The sequence below is a fragment of the Rhopalosiphum maidis genome, chromosome 3 (assembly GCF_003676215.2).
Source record: "Rhopalosiphum maidis isolate BTI-1 chromosome 3, ASM367621v3, whole genome shotgun sequence".
Lineage (NCBI taxonomy): Eukaryota > Metazoa > Arthropoda > Insecta > Hemiptera > Aphididae > Rhopalosiphum > Rhopalosiphum maidis.
This window is the reverse complement of record NC_040879.1, coordinates 68,272,379-68,293,329: the sequence shown is the minus strand read 5'-3', so window position 1 is coordinate 68,293,329 and position 20,951 is coordinate 68,272,379. Positions and strand designations below refer to the sequence as shown.

Genomic DNA, 20,951 nt, shown 5'->3' with positions numbered 1-20,951 from the left:
TATTGACAAAGGGAAAATTAAAATTATATGAATCTTATATCCAGACGCATGGTTATTGGTATTGGACAAACAAAATAAGTGTTACTTGTAAAAAAAAATCTATATTTTGACAAATAGTTAATAATAAAATTGGTTCAAAATAATATTTGGCGTATACAGTACACACATTATTCTAATGTTGGTCACCTTGTAATTCCCTATAATACTTTGAGATGAAGATCAAATACAACACAATATTATAGACAACAGTCTATAATACACTGGACGATGTGAGATCGAAGTAGGTACATGGTATACCTTTTCGGGTTCCAACTGATATTGTATAGAATTCAAATTCTATTATGGTCATAGAAGGACAGGCGGGTTTCAAACAAATTTTTGGATAAACGAGTACGACCGGCGGACACCCGCTGGTAAGTGCAAAATGCGTGTTATTTTTTGGTAGGTACCAGCGATCATTATCCATCAATAAGTACGTATGGGAAAAATACACGAAATAACAAGATGGTCAACAGTCAACAACAACAAAATTAATGGTTCTAGATAGGTACACAAAACAGCCCTCGTCCTTTCAGAATTCGGACAGTATAGCTCACGACAAAAGGACGTACCAGTTAAATCTACCACCGCCAATTTATTATCGATTTAACACACATGCTATTCAACCACCCCTTTATACATAGGTACATCTAAGAATAATGTCGTACAATGCACATTGTGTTTTAATACATTATTTTTGTAGTGAGTACACATCAAAATGTAGAAAAAACACGTTTCGGCAAGTCGTTTTTTTTCTGTGTCAGTATATTATTGGCATTATTTGATATTTCGCTATTATAATACTGTACATACAATAGAACACAAACGTATTTTAAATTATCGCCCGTTTGTTCACGATTGAAATGATAAAACGAACTGTGAGGAGTGAGGACTGAAATGATAACCCCCGGTGCACCTCGCCTGAACTCTGACGTTAACTTCCAGTTTTTGCCTTACACGGTGTAATCAGCTGCTGCCTGCTGTAGTAGTGTAGTATTCACTATCGAGCGATTCGGCGCGCCGACTGGTACTACGGTGTGCGCCCACCACACCATTCCCATTTCCAATAACGTATAATTCAGTTTTCAGTTACTGCTCGTCAGTTTTAAATTTTACGTCGACACTCGCAAGACATATCGTAGACATACACTTACGATTTTGTTTCGGTGCTCGCCTACGTTGTATAAATTATATTATATTATAATATATTAATATATATACATAAAAATGGGCTGCGTATCCAGCAAGAGAAAAACTGGTTCGACTTCATCGAGTTCGATCATGTTCAAAGTGAGTTGCGGCACCGTTTATAATTTATAAATAATTTATTATTATAATTTTTTTTTTTTTTGTAAAACTTTTTTGCGTTAATATTTTTATGAAAACTTATGACAGTTTTACGAAAATGACTTGCAGGTTACAAACATAGATTACAGTGGTAATGAAATAAACCATGGTCAAATTGAAATCACTGACAGCGATCTGGTAATGCATTATGCAAATGAAAAATCAAACATTTCATGTCCACTGAGGACAATCCGACGCTACGGATATGAAGATTTTATGTTCTGCTTCGAAGCTGGCCGCTCGTCTCCCTATGGTGAAGGAATATTTGCATTTAGAAGTAAAGATGCAGAAAATATTTTCAATTCTATCAAAGGGAAATTGCAGGTATCATTGATTAATTTAGTATTAGTATATTTTAGTATAAAACAAATGTTTTTATTTTCTTATATTTCTATATAGGCAAGTACCTAATACTTACATGTAACAATTCGGGACTATTTTGTACATTTAAAAATAGTGAAATTGTTAAATAGATGTAAAACTTCACTTTTATTGATTATTAACTATACTTTAGATTTAAAATTGTTTATTTTGAGAATTTTTGATTTAAGGCGCCTGGTGCCAATATAATTTATTCTGTCTTGTAGAATCAACCAAATTTGGTTATTTTTTTTTTTGTTAACAGAGAAAAATATTCTATAGCCCGTTTTTTCAATAATTTAATCACAAGTATTATAATATTTTGATACAAATCCTCTTAATATCCAATAGGTATCGGTAAAAGATTAGTGGAAAAATATTATTATTAAGAGACGTTTTATCCGTATGTGTTGTCTCTCTCTTACTTATGTAGATCATAGCAAATTTTCGTTCAACAGAGCAGATTTTGTGGTATTAGCATTAATATTAGAGTAAATTTACCTATTAGCAAACTTAAAGGTAATACTATTATCTGGGGAAACTAATAGGCTTTTATTGATGTCTTAATTTTTAAGTGAGTTATAGTTATGTAAAATATTAAAACTTTAAAATACTCGTAATTCGCTTAAAAATTAAAATATCAATAAAAGCCTGTGAGATGCCCTAGATAATATTATTACCTTTAAGTTTGATAATAGGTAAATTGACTCTAATATTAAAACTAACATCACAAAATGTGTTTTGCTGAACGCAAATTTGCTATGATCTACATTAGTAAGACAGAGACAACACATGCGAGTATAACGTCCTCTTAAAGGATGGCAACTATAAATTAAAATGTAATTTGTATACACAAAATCGGCATCGCAAATAATAAAATAATAATAATATATAGTAAATATTTACATGTATTTGTCAATAAAATCAAAATTGTAATTTATTCATATTATACAAGTATAATAATACAATATTTTTGATTTAATGTAGGCCAATTTAATATTTGTTTTACTAAATATTGACTATTTTATACCATACTACTTTTATACTGTGTGTCTATAAAAATTCAATAAAATTAGACTAATATTCAAATAATTTGTAATTCCATAGTAGTTGGTACTACTTTAGGAGTAAAAAATGAATATAATATATTATTTTAGTATTATTATCAATATATTTAAGTTTAAATGTATCGTAATAGCTTTTTAAATACTTGAGTTATATCTCTTGTGCATATTCTAATGATTTTATGTGCAAATTATTTGATTAATATTAAATATAAATTATATAAATAATAAATTTTATGATGTTTTTTTTTAAGCATCTAAAGTAATTTCATAAAGAAGCAACCACTATATTACAGATAATTTATGTACCTATGACAAATTATAAATCACAATTATTTAAATTACTACAACACCAATTATCATTTTTTTTTCTTGTTAAAACAAATATTTAGATTAATAGTAAAAACTTTTGATTAAAAAAATATTTTTATTTTAGATTTTAAATGAAACGAATATGGCTAAAGATATGTCCTCTGAAGTACATTTTTATTCTGGCCAACCACGCACAAACAAAGATAAGCTTGAAGAGGTTTATGATGAAGTCAAATTTAGTGGAATAAAAAGCCGCAAAGAATCAAGCAAGAACGAAGAATCTCCATACCTCGATTTAAGCATTCCGCCCTGTGCTACATATGAAAATATGTTAAGCCCCAATGAAAATAACGAGTTGGTATATAGTGGTAATTCTTATGTGACTCCTAAAGAAGAAGTTACTTATACTGAAGTTGAAATTGCTGTTTGTAAGACTAAAAATAAGAAAGAGTTGCCAGTTCCCCCTAAAAAAGAAACAACAGAATATACGGTTATTGATTTTGAACGTACAAGACACTTAACTAACAGAAATTTGTTCAAATCTCCTTATCAACCAGGTACAATAAGAACTAGACATGATATTGGAGCAGTTACTCCTTAATATAATTAGACTATTATACTTGTTTGCCTACATAAAGTTTTTAATATTTTAATTGAACTATGAGATCAGCCTATTAAAGATCTTTAATAATTGACATTTTTTTTATTAATTAAATATTATTTATTTAAATTAATTTTTATTTCATTAACTTTTATATTTTCACTCAACAAATTTTTACAATGCAATTTTTAACATTATTTTTAGAAAAGATGCTTTTACATTTTAGATAACAAATAAATTCCTGTTATAAAAAACAAAATCTGCTATTTGCGTAATACTTTTTAAAAGTGTACATGCAGTTTTTGGTGGGAATCTTAATGATCCCATTTGTACTTTGATGAATTTAAGTTGTGGGTGGGAAGTAGAGTGCTCTCCTAAATTAATGCGAAAACAACTAATAGTGGCTTCGTTAACAAAGTAGTTCAGGCCTTACTGACCACCACACACTCCAAATATTTGTTATGTTTTTACATCATTATTTTATAAGAATAAAATATAAATTATTTAATAATATACTAAAAATGTACTGAATCACATATTATTAAAATATGTTTGTGATAAATTATCTGAATAAGATTTAAGTTTCATTTTTATTATTTAAAATAGATATATTGTTGCATTTAATTGGATAATATTTGTTTATATTTTATAAAATAAGGTAATTATTATTTTGATGTAAAATTCTACCAATGAACTAACAAATACTCATTAGAAATAAATATGAACATATTGTGTTAAGAAAAAATATAATGAATTACAAGTAATAATAAAATTTATTTTTTCAGTAAGTTTATACCTACTAATAAAAACTTCTCTATATATATTTTTTTGTAATCATTCTTATTGTGCTTGACTGTAAGTTTGTTCATAAAGTTAAGCACTTAAAAAAAAAATGATTAACTTTGAATTATATACTTAAATGTTAAATTATTGTATGTAAAAGTAAAATGATGTGCCAAAATGTATTGTTTAAGCAATAATATTACGTATATATGTATTCTTTATATCTAACTATTACTATTTGTTTATTAAGTGTTTAGACCATTATTAACAATAAAAAAAATCTTATTGAAAATCTATGTGTTAATTGACAATAGTATGTAAGTAATAATTTGTCAAAAACTGATATTTAATATTTATTTTGTAGATTTAAAGTACTTAATAGTTATTTTAGTATGATTTACTTTTTCTTCAATATTTAGTGATTAAGTAATAATCCATATATTCATAAAATATAACAGATTTTTTTATTAAACAATTATAATATTAATGTTTATTCACAGATATTATTGTTATTATTATTTATAAACAACATTCATAGGTATATATTTATATCTAAATAGTTTAATGTATTGTTTAAAGAGCTCAGGGATCATGGTTTTTATAAATTACCTATTTGTGTTTGAGTAAGTATATCTAACTAATTATTACTTTTCCGTTAGTATCCCACTACAATTGCATAGTTTGGAAAACAATTTTTTAATATATTCTGTAGTTTCAATTTTTTTGTAAATTTAAAAAAGTTATTATTATTATTAGTTAATTATTATGAACCGTAGTCATATTGGTGGAGGACCCCCGTCTATAGGGGCAATAATCAGAGTTTGTTATTACAAAACATAGGTAGCTAACAATGTTAACATATACATAATTAATAATAATAATCAGGGATAGGTTTTTTATGCAATAAATAATTGTGAAATATGCATTTTATTTACCAAAATATGCAAACATATGCAATTAAATTTTTATAAGATTTACACAAAAACATAGTTACAAAATAAATATTTATTTATTGAAATACATCAGTGATTGACTGTTTGTCTTAGTATAATATAACTGAGAAATAAAATAAAATAAAATAATTTAGAAATAAAATTTATAATTCACATTCAATAGTATAAATACGTGTGTTATGTGCTAAAACCAAATTATTTTTTAAATTTTCGAATATAAATGATCGGCTAATTGTATTTATCTTGCTCTGTCCAACTATTCAATATTTTATCGCATAGGTATCTATAGGACTGTATTTATAAAAACAAAATTTATATTTGACAAAATAACTAAGTTATATACTTTAATCAGCAGGGCTATAGAATTAAATAGGTACGAAATATAGTATATTTAATATACTATAAAACATGCATAATCGCATTCTTATTATAATCAAAATATGCAATAATATTCATTTTATTCAATATACACAATGATAATATGCATTTTAACCAAAATATGCAAAAACATGCAAAATAAAAACACCACCATTTATCTCATCATGAGGTGATTCGTGGACATTACTGACAAAATCAATAATCAGAAATCTCAACAAAAAAACATGCTGTTGCATATAAATCCTAGCCCTGGTAATAATATTTATAACTTAAAAGCAATGGATATAATTAATTTAATTTACCAATAAATAGATTTTCCATTGTAAACCCCTTTGAATTCGACATTTTACATGTGCAGTGACAACAAAGTATTGAAAAATGACAATTGCTTTGAATTTTGTAAGCTTAATACTGTTTTTAAATTAAAAACTAAAAATCAGCTATTTCCGTACACAGAACTATAGAAATAACTACATACCTACTGACTCTCAACAAACAGGTATTGATTTTATTCTTAAATAATATTTTATTCATACAAATTATTTTCACAATTTAAATAAATAATTAATTTGAGTATTACTCCTTTTACATCTTTGGTATTATCCAATAAACTGTAAACGGAATAAACGACGTATAAATTATAATATGACTGTTTATATAATTTGTGATAAAATGTTATGAATTGTAGAATGTGAATGTAAATACTTATAAAAGTTAAAATTGTACATTTGTATGTATATTCGGACTTTGAGAGGGCGTGTTAGAAGGAATCAGATTTTCAAACTTATAGGCTTGACTGCTCAAGTAGACAGACATTACAAATTTAAAATTCAAGGACCCTATTAACATCTATGATCGTTATTCGTTGTATATTTACTGTTAAGAGTACGTCACACTCGCATATGATGTCTTCGTCTTACAAAAGTATACTATCATTTACGCCTAGCAGATCACGTTTAGCTCCGTTAGTTTAAAAATTAGAGTGAACCAACCTATTATAAAACTTAATGGTAAGAACATTATCTGTGTTCGCATGTTGGGTTTTTACAATAGTTAATTTTTTAGCAAGTTGTACGTATATAATGTATTGTAAATGAAGAATGCTGTTAACTCACTTAAAAACTGAAATAATTGTCAAAAACAAACATAAAAACATAGATAATGTTCTCACCGGCAAGTTTCATAATAGGTCGATTCACTCTAATTTTTAAACTAATGGAACTAAACGTAATCTGCTGAGCGTAAATTTGCTGTTACGCTTTGTAAGACGGAGACAAACACGTGCGAGTGTGCGATCGTGCATGTAATAGTCGTATTGCAGTATTGCATTATCGTGTACTTTACCCGATAGAAATAGAAACAATCAATACCGTTCGGTTTGCTATAACAACGATGTAACATGGAAATAATGTAGTAACATTATATAAATTATATTTTTTAAATTAAATTAATAAATTACATTAATTCTGTGGTAGAAACATACCTTATTTCTAACGATTCAATTCTAACAATGGTGATAGCGCAGGAGCGGATTCAAGGGGGGAGGCAAGGGGCCATTCCCCGCGTAGACTCTGCACACACAGGTACATTTTAGAATGTCTATTTTTGGCAGCGGATAAAATACGATACGCACATGGTATTGCCTCACCCCCGCCCCCCGTAAATTTGGTCTGGATCCGCGCTTGAAATAGTGCCAGTCTTAAGCAGAGACCAGCAGGGCGAGCACCGGGCCTTGCATTAATGAAATTATACGTTATTTTATACTATAATTTGACGGCGAAATTAGCCAAAAAAATTACGATTTTCCCCTAGCCTCGCTCCACCCTAAGCCTATCGATTGACAATAGGATTCGCGTAACAGAAAATACCTACGACATTCCTCAAGCATATTGGTTGGAAATAAAAATATTTAATTCATAATATTATTTACACAGAATATGCATAGTTATTTTATTTTTTGTCACAAGCATAGACTTATTATAATAATTATTAATTGTATAGATTAATCAAGTATAATATTTGCGGTGTCATAAGTAAATTTGTTAAGTCAAATATTACCTACTTATTTATTTTTTTTATCTGCGTGCCACACAACAAATTTGCGTTTGGCATAACTAAATAATATTATAAAGTATATGTGTACCTATTGTTAGCTAAAATATTAGAGCGAATTTTCCTATTTCTACTTCTACTATGAAATTTAAATTTAAAAACATTATCTGTGTCTTTAAGTTGGTTGTCTTACGACATATCAATATTTGTGCAACGTGCAAGTTATTTTACTGTAAAATATTAAAATTTAAACTCGATAATAATTAATAGGTAATAAATAATAATATATCGCAGTCAAATTTAAATTTCGTAAAAACGACAACGCTGTACGCACAAACACAGATATTGTTCAAAATTGTTCTTCTCCATTGGGCTGAACACAAATTTACAAAGTGACTTGTTGAACAGAAAAAAGAGAAGAAACGGTGCGATGATATATTCTTAAATTGCGGATACAAATAGAGACAACTTAAATTAGGTACATCATATTATCACAGGTAAGTACACGGAGTAATATTGTATAATATTCTGCGATTCTATTGATTCAATCATCAAACACCGTTGAGTATAGAATTACAATTTACTTAATTAATTATTTAGATTAAATCTATTTGCGCAGACTTCTACGTATATAGACATTCATATTAAACTTGTTTGCGAAATTGTGTGTACAAATCATATAAAGTAACACGATACTGATAGACACCTACCACCTTTGTTAACAGTAAGTCAGTTACATCTCTATTATCTTTTCTAAATGTTAGTTTCTTTATCGATCAGAAGCTTTTATGCAGATGTAAGTGATAAAGGTACACGCCAAATAGTTGGCCTGTGGCCTGTGTAAATGAGGGTCAACATTAGGTACCACATTCGAGATGAAGTGCTTAAACTATCGTTTTACACAATCAAAATGTACTATTTTATGCAATAATGATATGTCCTATTCGTAAAGTTTTGACGCTTTGAGCGGTCCATAATCGTGTTGACAACGCGATTTTTTTATGATTAATATTTTACACATGTTAACGACAATTTCGAGTTCAGCTAATTTAGTTGATAATAATATTAGTATTAAAATTTTTCAAAAAAGCAACTTACCAATATGGATCAGGTCATTGACGAATTTGACAAAGTGAATAGTACATATTATTGAAAATGTACTATTTGATACAATTGAGGAGACGCAGGCAATTAATTTGAATGTAAATTGTTTGAAATAAGAATTTTACCAATTTTCGTTTTTGTATAAGCAGTATTAATATGACGGTCAATTGAAACTAATGCACTAATATTTATATATATATATATATATATATATGTTATATTAGATGATTTACTTCTCATTCTATGAAAATTGGTTTTTAGGTGTAGGTATTGTTATTTGTAGGGATTAGAAAAAAAAGTAATGCACACATTTTTCCGCACCACAGTAGCCGCCTTCAAAGTTCAAAGTGTGTGTTTACTGTATAGTGAAGATAGGAATACCGTATCTATAATAATATGACGTTTAATAATATATGAATATAGTACTGTACATATAGACGTAAGTATTAAGTGCAAAGTAGAAATCGGTTTATATTTGATTTTGATATTACACATTTATATTATTTATTATCATAAATTTTACGAAATTGTCAATATTTAATATTATTTATCACGCATACGGTATAATAACTTATAAGATAAGGTACCTAAGCGGTAATAATGACTATCGTTTTCATTACAATCGAAACTCGACAAGCCTGCAACAGCAGCAGCAGCTGTTGGCCAGAAAAGATAAATATGCCCAGCGCTAGTTAGTAGATAGAACAATATCTATACATTTTGGAACTATACAATTTATGTACATAATATATTTTAAAAAAAAATTATACTTCAACATAATTATTATGATTATTATATTAATGGTCGTGGATTTCAATATTTGACTTTTGAGCCTTTTGTACCGTATTGCTTCAATTCGTGGATCGTGATGCACTGGTGCTATTCTGTGATAGTACTCTCACGCAGTCGTGCTCATACTATTATTGTTTGTCTGGCGCGCCAAAATATTTTTATATTGTGTTAACTACGACTGATAATCACGCAATCGCAATGATGTGATAATAATTCGAAAATATAGAAAATAATAAATTTACATTATAGTCATTTCGCTATTTTACTACAATAATAAATCAATAAACTATTTATTTTCATATTAATCATATTTCTATTAAATGTCAATAATAAATAACATTTTATTTTAACAAAATACTTGTAAGTATCTGCAATTTTTCAACTATTTATATTGCATATAATCAAAGGCAAATGTTATTACTCGGAGGTCCTGAGAATATTATATTACTATTAATTATTTCATTACTCCATTTAACTAGTAATTGTGCAATACATTATAACTGATACTTGCGGTTTGGAGTGATATGCAACTGATATTATAAGCAAACGCTCAATGTTAAAGAATATCCGTGTTTTTTAATTTACAACATATTTCAAAGATATTTTGATTTAAAATCCAAACATTTAAAATGATTTGGTTTCGAGGTATTAAGTGAGTGCATTTAAAACTAGTATACCTAGATCATTGGGACACAAAGTTTGGCTACCAATACTTCTATCTCTTAACCATATTCATTATACTCAAAAAAAAATTAAGTAGGTACAGATTGAAATTATCATTCACTTATATACATTATGGTATAGTGGTTTATCTAGTGTTAGACATTATTCAATTTAAATAATAAATATTAGTTAATATTAATTAAATAAGTTGAAATTGTGATCTTAATTATTTTTTTTATTCATTTATTTAAATTAATATACAATCTGTTCCCCAAGGAATAATAAGAATATGTGATAACGAATTAATTTTTTTTACGTGAGTAGCATAATAGAAAGAGTCAACTATTTGTAAGACTACTCCAACTTATTACTTTTGTTAATTTAAATGAATAAACTCAGTGGCATATCCTGCACAAATTAATTGGGTAGGCTTGTATTGTTATGTAGTGTGTTTATAATTATAAGTCTATAACTATTGGGGACGATTAATTATAACATGTGACATAGGTATGATAATAATATTCAATAAAAATAGGTTGGGCCCGGGCCTAGTCGGCCTTCTCTATAAACACGCTACTGGCTACTGTATAAACATAAACCTTAAGTAGATCATGACATCAGTTCCTTTTGAGCCTTCTCGCCTTCTTGGGGGATTCCTAATTGGGTTACCCTACAGGCAAAGTAATCAGGTGATTAGAGTGGCAAATTTGCACACTTAAAAAATAAAATGTATTTATTATATTATATTATAATTTGAGATGGCGACAAATGTCTTGCTTGTAAGCGCCAAATTGCTTAATCCGCCACCGATTCCTAGGAATTGTGAAAGTGGCAGGAGTCTGGAGTGGAATCTTTTATAAAAGGATAGTGCTCCTTTAAAGATGATTTTTATTTTTAGATTGACATGTAATTTTAGGTTTGAGATACAAAGTGGTGAATTGGTGATTCTATGAAAAATATTTTAAGGTTTGAAATTTTGTCTGTGTTTGATTTTTTAGCATTGCCTAGAGCTGCATACAATAAGTTCACATTGGCTCAAACAGGGATTTATAAACTAAGATCTTAATTCTAACACATAAAGTCAGTAAATATAGTAATTTAATTTTTCTTTTTATTATTATTATTTATCTAATATTTTTAAAAACTAATAAGCAATCATCAGGAAATTACTTTTATCAAATCACCTATCCTAACTTATCAATGCACTTTAAATCATATGTAAAAACAATGAAATAAGATTAAAACAATGGAAAAAACACACAATATAAAATTGTTTGTTTAAATTTAATGCATAAATGTACAAATACATTTTATAAAAATATGTCACTTTCATTGACTATTGGTAAAGCAAATAAAAATTAGGAAACAACATGTTGTCAAACATTTTTAATATTAAAGCTAAGCAAATGTTTATTAAATTTATGCTACCTGTATGTAATTAATCAGCTACATAATAAAAAAAAATAGTAAAAATTGTATTATAATACATTAAAAAAATCCATAAAACACATCATTGGAGCTAGGTGCAGCATAAGTAAAATTATATTTAATCAATTTATCATAAATCAGTCTTATTTGTACTCATAACACTACCAAAAGTTTATGGTACAATTTCAGGTTTAGTAGCATTAGGCCACACAAATGGAACTTTGGAAATCAATTTAGACATAGCATTTTTAATGGAAACAAAATGACGCTTGAATTCTAAACCGCAGCCTCTTGAAAGTCTGAAGTCAATCAGAGTTTGATGATTCATTGGAATTACATTAGATTTAAACACTAAGCGCTGATCTGTAGTAGTAATTGTAACCTATAACAGTACAATATATAAAATTATTACTTGCATAGAATAATGTGTTAACTATCAATTTTAGTTAATGTGGTATATTTTGTTTTAGTTAAGAAACTTGTAATACTTTTGAATATTTACTTTTATCAATTGTTTTTATTTCCTTTTATTTTTCTTATGTACCTTACACACTAATTTAAAATGGCTGATAATTTACATTCTTACTTTCTATTTATAAACCTATCAGTGGCATATTGAACCATTCTAACTGAAAAAACAAATATCTCAATATATCATTCACCCATATTTTATTTAAATGTACCTACCCACCAAAACCGTTCGCTTCGTTCGCATTGTACCCTTTGCATATTCACATGTGGAGTAACAGATAACAATCTCATAGTTCAACGTTTATGTAAGTTTGTGTTCATTAAAAAGCAATAGAACATGTTTACACATTTTATGTGTCATTGTAGTTATATTTAACTAATATAAATTATGACTTATTCCAATTTCTTTCTTTGTTAAACTTTTAAATAAAATTAATATTATGTTATTATTATAATCATTATTTCACTACTGTTTGATATTAAAAAAGATAGCTAGCTGATCTATATTTGTTCTGTTAACTGCCATACCTCAGTGCACAACATAAATTCTTATCTCCAATGGCACCTTAATCACATAGATAACTTTACCAAACATGACAATTGTTTATCTGTATCATATAAAAACAAAATAAAGCAATCTATTCACTATTATTTTCTTATTAGCAATATAATAGGTCATAATTATACCTAACTTAGATCCTAGCTTGTTAATTAGGTAATGCTCATAACCATGGTTATATTTCTTATTTCTCCGTTCAACAGGTTATATGATGCACTTAAATATCTCCAAAGAATACAATATTTTTGACTTATACAAAATGTTTTCCTTTTTTCATCCTTTTCCTATTTAAATATCTTGTCGACTACTGCATGCCATACCAAACACAGAGTGTGCAAATAATACAATGAAATTTTAGTAAGATAATCAGTTTTTCCTTTTATAACGTAGCATATTTTTATTAACTTTTTTTTTCGACATACCATGGTTAATCATTTATTTTGAATAACAATTTAAATTTTTTTCTGTTTAAGTATTAGCTAATAATTAACAACAAGTAATAGTAAGAAAAGTAAGAATTTACCAAACTAGGTGAGTTGATTTTCCATGTATATCCCAAATCATCGAGGAATAGTGATAAGTTAGTTAATGCTTCTTCCGGCGACAAACAAACAAGAAATCTAGTCATTCTCTTGACTAATTTCTGTAAAGAATTCTGAAAAATTAACAGTTTATTAAACCTTATAAAATAATACAAATAGTTTCTAATTACATTTGGTGTGGAGATGGACTGTGATGTTAAAAGTTGTGAAGAAAGCAGTAGATCATCAACCTGTGTTGGCTGGGAAAATGAGTGTATTTCAGATTCACTAGACAACATGGATGTAGTAAACGAAATAGCAGCTGGAGCTGGTTGAGAATAACAATGACGATCATCGTCTACATCTCTGTCGGACCGAACAGAAATTCCAACTTTTTTATTATCTAAACAAACATCATAGTCTTGAGTTATATTATAGTTTAATTTATTTTAAAATGTTATTGAAAACTATTTAAGAATAAAGTTAGTATTACTGATGTTTATAATTTAGTTACTCAGAAATTATTTTCTGCTTAAATGCCTAAATGAGTAAAGTGTACTATACTCCGTGCCATGGGAGAGTGCAACCGTCATGAGCATTGAAATGATTTAGCTCCAACCCACCATGTGAAGTCATCTTTGTGCATACAGCGGTTCTTCAAATAGCATATCATGAATATGACTGCGACTAACTTTTAATCCAGTCGAGAATGTGGTATGGAATTGCGGGAATGAACCCGGTTTAGATGTCGCCCAATTGCATTCTTTCGTGGCACGGAGTATAGTTGTAATTAAATTAAGTAAAATTTACCAAATGTTTCTGACTTTTTGAACCAAAGATGTGATTGAATCTGAGATATATCATATCTTTTAGATGGTGTTGGTGTTAATATCTTTCTCACAAGAGACAAAGCTAAAGTATCTAATTTACACCATGGTGAATGATTAGAATAGTCAGTAGTTTTCCACAATTTATAATCTTCATCATTATCAGATGGCATATCCCAAGGTAACTCTAAACAAGTACAAAAAATATATGTTAAATTGAATAAATAATAATTTTTCCAAGCATTTACTTTGTAATTAACTTAATTACAGTAGCTAGTACAATATATACAGAATAAAATAAAAATCTATAAGCATTTAATTCTTAAATATATACTAAATATATACATAATATTTGAAAATGTAGAGGTTTTATCAACATAATATATACATTTTGTTTTTTAGCACTATAATTATAAAGTAACAAACAAAAATATGAATGGTAGCTTAAATTTAAGGAAGCAATTACATTATACAAAACTGACGTATCATTTTTTAACTTAAAAGTTATAATACTGAAAATGACAAAACGATATCAAATGCCAATAACTTTGGTACAAAAGCTCTAGAATATTTCTTAAAAGTTACATCTACAGCTAGAATACCAAAGAGATCAACTCTGACATATTAATTTTCAGTATGATATGGTAACTTATAAATAAATAATAACATTTAAAGACAATGTGTAGTATAAGTAATTTAATTGAAAATAATTACCTCCAGCGAGCATTGAAACTAGTATAATACCGCATGACCATATATCAGAAGGTTCTGCTTGATAAGGTAAAAGTGAAAGAACTTCTGGAGCTAAATAAGGTCTAGTTCCACAATTCTTATCCAGTTTACGCCGCTATTTAAATTATTGTAAGATATTAGATAGCTATCTCTAGAGATAAGATTTAAATTTAGTGATACTACTTACAAAGCAACAGATTTTTCATTTAATAAGAAAATAAGCAAATTAATGGTTTTCTAAATTAGTTGTAATAAACGTATTTTGTATAATTGGGTAAAATAAAAGTATTTATTATTTTAAGAGGACATTACACCCACTATCTGTATGTGTTGTCTTACTTTGAAAATATTGAAAAAAAATTCAATGCTACATCACTCATAATGTTTTAACTTTGATAATAAGTAAATAGGTAAATTATTTTTAATATCAAAGCTAACAACACATAATGGGTTCTATTGAACACAAATTTGCTATGTTGTATGTATGTTAGACGGAGACAACACATGCAGATGTGGTGTCCTCTAAATAAATTCATTAAGGGGATTTGATACCGACCATATCTGTCTTTGTCTTACATACACAGAACATAAAAAATTTAGATGTGTTTTTGCTAAACATACCGATTAATCTAGTAAAACGTTATGAAATCTGAAAACAAATTTGAATTTGTTGTCAAGTCTATTTGAAATTGACTTTAAAATGTTTAATAACTATATTTTTAAAATAACTTTTTTAGAGTAAGATGATAAAATAAAATTTGTGAGAAAGCTGATCTCAAGTAGATTTCATAAGAAGTTTAAATTTGTCTTCAGATTTATTATTACTTCATAAAATCAAGCGGTACATTTGCCAAAGAATAAGACTGAATTTCTATGTTCTGCGAGAGATATAAAGTGTCAGTATCAAATTCCTTTAAAAAAAAACTATTAATTATTAATTTAATTAATTTTTTTAAGAGAAGACATATTTTGCTATTTTATTCATAGACGATGCGTTAATGTTAAAAAGAATTAGCAGCGATGAAAAATTATTTTATGTGCATTGTGTGAAATAACAATAAATTATTTGATTATTTGATCATTTTTTTTATTATAGACCCCTCTTCCATATGTATAACATGTTATTATTAAATATATTGAGCTAATTTGCATGCCTTTACCGAGAACATTTTAGACGTAAGCAAACATAATCTACCTCAAGTAACTATCACCTTCCTATTTAAATCTAACATTCACCAAGTCACCCACCTATTAAAAAAAAACTATGAGCTTTCTCACTCACATAACTCTACTCTCGCACAGCCACTGTATAGAACTGATGAGTATTATTTTTAATTACTTCAATCTGTACCCTAAATGATTCATATGATTATTGCAAAAATAAGTATACATAAATACTTCTTACTTTTTCACCACATAAAAATAAAGTGGCCAATCCAAAATCACTTATTTTGAGATTTCCGTATTCGTCCAATAATAAATTTTCTGGTTTCAAATCTCTATGAGCTATACCTTTACTGTGTAAATACTCCTAGTAAAAAAAGTTGTAAATTATATATAAATAGATATAAAACAAATAAAAAAATATTGTTTAAAAACATACAACTCCAGCAATCAACTCTTTGAAAAACTTTCTAGCATCAGACAGTGGCATTCCAATATCAGGTTCTAATAAATAAGTGTATTAATAATGCAATTATTAGTTATGAATTATTGTTAGTATCATAGAATATTTAAATCTTATAAATTCTATAGAGATCAATCTAAAAAAATTTGATTAATTGTTTAAAAGTGAAATAAAAGAACCAGTAAGTATTGATTATATAATATTATAACATTTATATAATGTAGGATTGTCTCTTTAGAATTCATATAAGTCATACACCTAACCCGTCAGTAGTCGCGTATGCACTCACATGATTTCTATACTCACCACTATTAGCTTTAATTTAATTCTAATATTGTTGTTATTTATTTATACCTTATGTTATCATACCTGGGAATTTTTCTATAAATAATATAACCCAATCCAAAGTCTTGCGTTGAAATGACAATGGATTAAAATAACCAGTCTCCACAAAAGTGAGTGCCAGGCTATAAGTACTATAATATAAATCTGGTCAATCGGGTTCAGAAGCAAAATCAGATTCAGAAAGAATAATTGTAACTGATCTTTGCTTATGTATTGGAATATTTTAATAATAAATAATCATGGTGATCCAAATTAATTATTCACACCGGAATTTTGAATAATCACTTTTAATAGTAAAAATAGAAGAAGTGAGCCTAATCGTGTTACAAATACTAACACGCCTTCTGACGGGTTAACAATATCAAATAAGCTTACCAATTCGATCAAATAGTTCACCTCCAGATGCATATTCTAAAAATATATAGTAATTATCTTTGCAATGACGTTGGCCATAGTATTTTATTATACTCGGATGATTCAATCTGCAATGAATAGCTGCTTCTTTTTTTACCATATCCAATGCATCGGAATAGTTTTGTAAATCAATTGTCTTCATGGCTACAGAGCCTTGAGTATTTTGATTTACTAAAAGTTTTACTCTGAAAATAATTTCACATATATTTGTATTCATGTATAAACAAAGCTTGATAAACTCATTTGAAGGAGCAAAAGCTTTTTTTTAAGCTTTATAATTAAAGCAATTAAGATATAATTTGTGTATATATAATAAAAAAAATTAACTGATAAATCAAATATATTTCCAAGATATACATGTAAATTTACCAAACATGCTTATTGCTAACCATTCTTATTTTTTCCAAATATATCAAATTCTGTAAATTGATATTTTAAAGCACATATTTCAAATACCAACTTATTTTATTCTAATGTGAACCAATTTTTTTTATTGTAAACTGTTAGGAGATAATTTAATTTAAAAATGCTTATGAATATAAATCCAGTGGCGAAGCTTAAGTTTTTAGTTGAGACATTGAATAAAATTACACTAATACGCTTGGATTCCTCTCTTTTTATTTTACCTATTCAATAATACATTTTTTTTTCGTATGAATAATAAATAATCCCATTGTTCAAAATGACATAAATTATATCATCAGCCATGAAAACATACTACAATATAAAAACAACAATATTAAGAAATACATAGGTACCTATCAGCTATCAGTAATAGCGATTTACAGGGGACGATGGCAATGTTGATTATTGAGGAAATTCGAATAGCAAAACGTATCTCATAGCGAAGATAGTACATTAAAATCCCCCCTGTACCCGCGCGCCAGTAATTGGGAGACGTTGCGATGCATGTCTATTTGATATCATACAATATTTGGAAGACCTACATGGCCATATCGCACGCATCTAATCTATTTTAATAATTCTTAAAGACTATAACTGTACAACAAAAAACCAATTTTAACAAATATTAAAACATATAACATTTTTATAATATAAATGACGTTAAAATTTGTAAATATTTCATAAAACAAAATTATTTGTCCTGTGTTCTAATTTCTTAGTAGGTAGATTATCTCCTATGACGCTTCACCACTGTATAAATCCCAAACTAATTTTTATTCTAGTGTAATCAATTAAGAAATTGTCTTCTTATAGCACCTAAAGAAAAAAATAAAAACAAGTTGACTCCATATTAGGTACCTACTTATTAATCAATTTAAAACATACTGAATATTTAATCTAAGTTTAGCTAAATTTTATATTTAAATACATTTATTTATTTACCAAAACAAATTATAATACAACCAGTGACCCATCTTAAGACATTATAATTTTTAACGTAACATTAAATAGCATTCATAAAAAGAATATTATTTGTAAATAATTTAACAATAACATACTCGCCAAATGTTCCTTCGCCCAATATTTGAACAATGTTCCATCCTTCAACAAATGGAGTATTCATTTGTAATTTTCAAACCTAGAACAATATTCTATTAGACACTAATACCTATTAATATAGATTAAGAATCAAAAATGTATAAATAACAAAAAGAAAATTAAAAATAAATAAATACATATATATAATAAAACAAGTATGTATATTTAAATAATAATCCGACTTTAAAATAAATGAGTTAGGACTCACCTAAATCTTGTGTGTTAAAAAAACCACTAAAAACTATAATAAGCTAATACAATTTTTTGTTTAACTTAAAACATTTTAGTAAAAATAATAATTATAGTTTATTAGTTTAACAATTCAATAATAATCAACAGGCATAATCGATCGCACCTGTATGAATAACAAAGTTCAACGGAACACCACCACGTTAGGTGACACACTAAACGAGTAAACGACTTAACAAAAAACACTACACAGTACCTACACTAAACACTAAACAGTGGAGCGAAATAAAGGAACAACAAAATGTGAATCCGTTAACCTCGTTTTTAAAAAGTGGAGTTTTAGGTTATTGTCGCATACTATCGAATCAACTATCGATAGTTTGAAGATTCTATTGTTTATTATTTTAACCGTGAACAAACAAGTGATATATTCCGTTTATTATGATAATATTATGTAAGTTATTATCGTAGATCATATACAACATTATTTTAAGATTTTGATGATTACTAACCATAAAATACATTTTGACTTTAAAAAAATAGTATATAATCGAAGATTGTTTTGAATTACATCACTAACTAGTGATTGCCCAGACGACGATAAATCTGCAACGAGTAACTCTACACATGCGCACATCGAGTACCTAAGAAAGAGACCTGTCGCTCGTATTGGTAACAAAGAATTACGTCGCGCGCCGTGTCTCCATCCACATTATGGTATATGATCTTAACTTATTATCGCCGTTGATAAGATATGTAAGCCGATGATAAAGTCAAAGTCCTCCGGCATTGAGTAAGGTCGAGTCTGACGCTATACCGATACATTTGAAAAAATTGTTATTTGTTTGTAATTAGTTCTCTTGATATTAGATATTATAATTGTTGTTTAACTTCGCAAGCGTAACTACTCGTCTAAATTATTTTCACTTATGAGTTGATAGTTTAAAATAATTGAATTTTTCTTCTTTAAACTGTATCGTAAATGCTATTTTATAATATAGGTACCTACTATATTACCCAAATTACTTTGGAACTAAAATTATTAATTAGGTATTGTGTAAAAAAATTAGAATTGTTTTTAACAATTTTAGTCGCATAGACCTTTTTTAATTCAGTTAATCAATATCAATGGTTTATAGAAAGAATGTAGTACTTACTAGTATGGTTATACGGGAAATAAAATCATTTAACAATAAATAACTTGATGTATATTATACAATTAAACCAAAAAAATATGTGAATTTGAAGGAACTATTTAAAAATGTAATATTAATAATATTGATTTTTAATAAACTATAACTAAACAAATGTAAGTTTGTAATTTATACAAAATTTAATACCTGCATTACTTATTAGTCATGGGCAATAATTATAATTATATTTTTAAATTGTGTTATAAACTATAAACATCGGGAAAACTACAGTGTATTACACTTATTCGTCTTATTATTAACATCGAGCTATAAAATATAACTAAATTTCTATATATATATATATATATATATATGTTACGAGAAAAGTAAACTTTCGGACATTGTTTACATTGCCCTGTCTATGTATACTTTTCCCGGTGATTTTAGACAATACATTAAAATATTATTTTGACAGGTCCAAGTATACTTTGTCCGTAGTAAAGTGGACATTATAACTTGAACTATTAGTATACTATTTGAGTGATTTTTTTTTTTAATGTGTTATTTAGTTAAAAAGAAGTAGGTATAGCGAGGACAGGTGTAAGGTATAGGAATAGGTATGAGAGTATAGGAATAATAGTAGATATAATATTATGAAACCATTGTCTGTTAGTACTTCAAATACTAGTATGAGCCACCAGGTACCAATATACAAAACTCGATATTATCTCGTCAATTATCGTTGTTTAAAATT

At 27.4% G+C, this 20,951-nt stretch overlaps 2 protein-coding genes across 3 annotated transcripts; one reads left to right on the top strand and one right to left on the bottom strand.

The window, feature by feature from the left end:
- Positions 1 to 1,266: 1,266 nt before the first annotated feature.
- LOC113558076 lies at positions 1,267 to 3,723 on the top strand. The gene is made up of 3 exons (XM_026963592.1): positions 1,267 to 1,329; positions 1,456 to 1,710; positions 3,247 to 3,723. Exons 1-3 carry the CDS (start codon positions 1,267 to 1,269, stop codon positions 3,721 to 3,723), a joined length of 795 nt encoding a protein of 264 aa, XP_026819393.1.
- An 8,235-nt stretch (positions 3,724 to 11,958) lies between these two features.
- Positions 11,959 to 19,318, bottom strand: LOC113556596 (serine/threonine-protein kinase grp-like). Of its 2 annotated transcripts, none has more exons than XM_026961641.1 (10): positions 19,084 to 19,318; positions 18,836 to 18,915; positions 17,334 to 17,557; positions 16,590 to 16,654; positions 16,392 to 16,517; positions 14,969 to 15,101; positions 14,238 to 14,441; positions 13,619 to 13,830; positions 13,430 to 13,561; positions 11,959 to 12,258 (listed from the first exon to the last, which is right to left on the bottom strand). In XM_026961641.1, exons 2-10 carry the CDS (start codon positions 18,898 to 18,900, stop codon positions 12,049 to 12,051), a joined length of 1,371 nt encoding a protein of 456 aa, XP_026817442.1. In that variant the 5' UTR covers positions 18,901 to 18,915; positions 19,084 to 19,318; the 3' UTR covers positions 11,959 to 12,048. The 2 variants fall into 2 exon arrangements, with proteins under 2 accessions (XP_026817442.1, XP_026817443.1); XM_026961642.1 differs by having other exon boundaries at positions 13,430 to 13,549.
- Between the last annotated feature and the right edge of the window lie 1,633 nt (positions 19,319 to 20,951).

Excerpts from the sequence above, each read along its gene's own strand:
- LOC113556596 (XM_026961641.1), bottom strand. The coding sequence starts at position 18,900 with ATGAATACTCCATTTGTTGAAGGATGGAACATTGTTCAAATATTGGGC. Across the intron at positions 13,831-14,237 it reads CAAAAAGTCAGAAACATTTG|ATAATAAAAAAGTTGGAATT; the intron begins GTAAATTTTACT and ends ATGTTTGTTTAG. Across the intron at positions 13,562-13,618 it reads AGTCCATCTCCACACCAAAT|AATTCTTTACAGAAATTAGT; the intron begins GTAATTAGAAAC and ends TTAATTTTTCAG.
- LOC113558076 (XM_026963592.1), top strand. The coding sequence starts at position 1,267 with ATGGGCTGCGTATCCAGCAAGAGAAAAACTGGTTCGACTTCATCGAGT. Across the intron at positions 1,330-1,455 it reads CGAGTTCGATCATGTTCAAA|GTTACAAACATAGATTACAG; the intron begins GTGAGTTGCGGC and ends AATGACTTGCAG. Across the intron at positions 1,711-3,246 it reads CTATCAAAGGGAAATTGCAG|ATTTTAAATGAAACGAATAT; the intron begins GTATCATTGATT and ends TTTTTATTTTAG.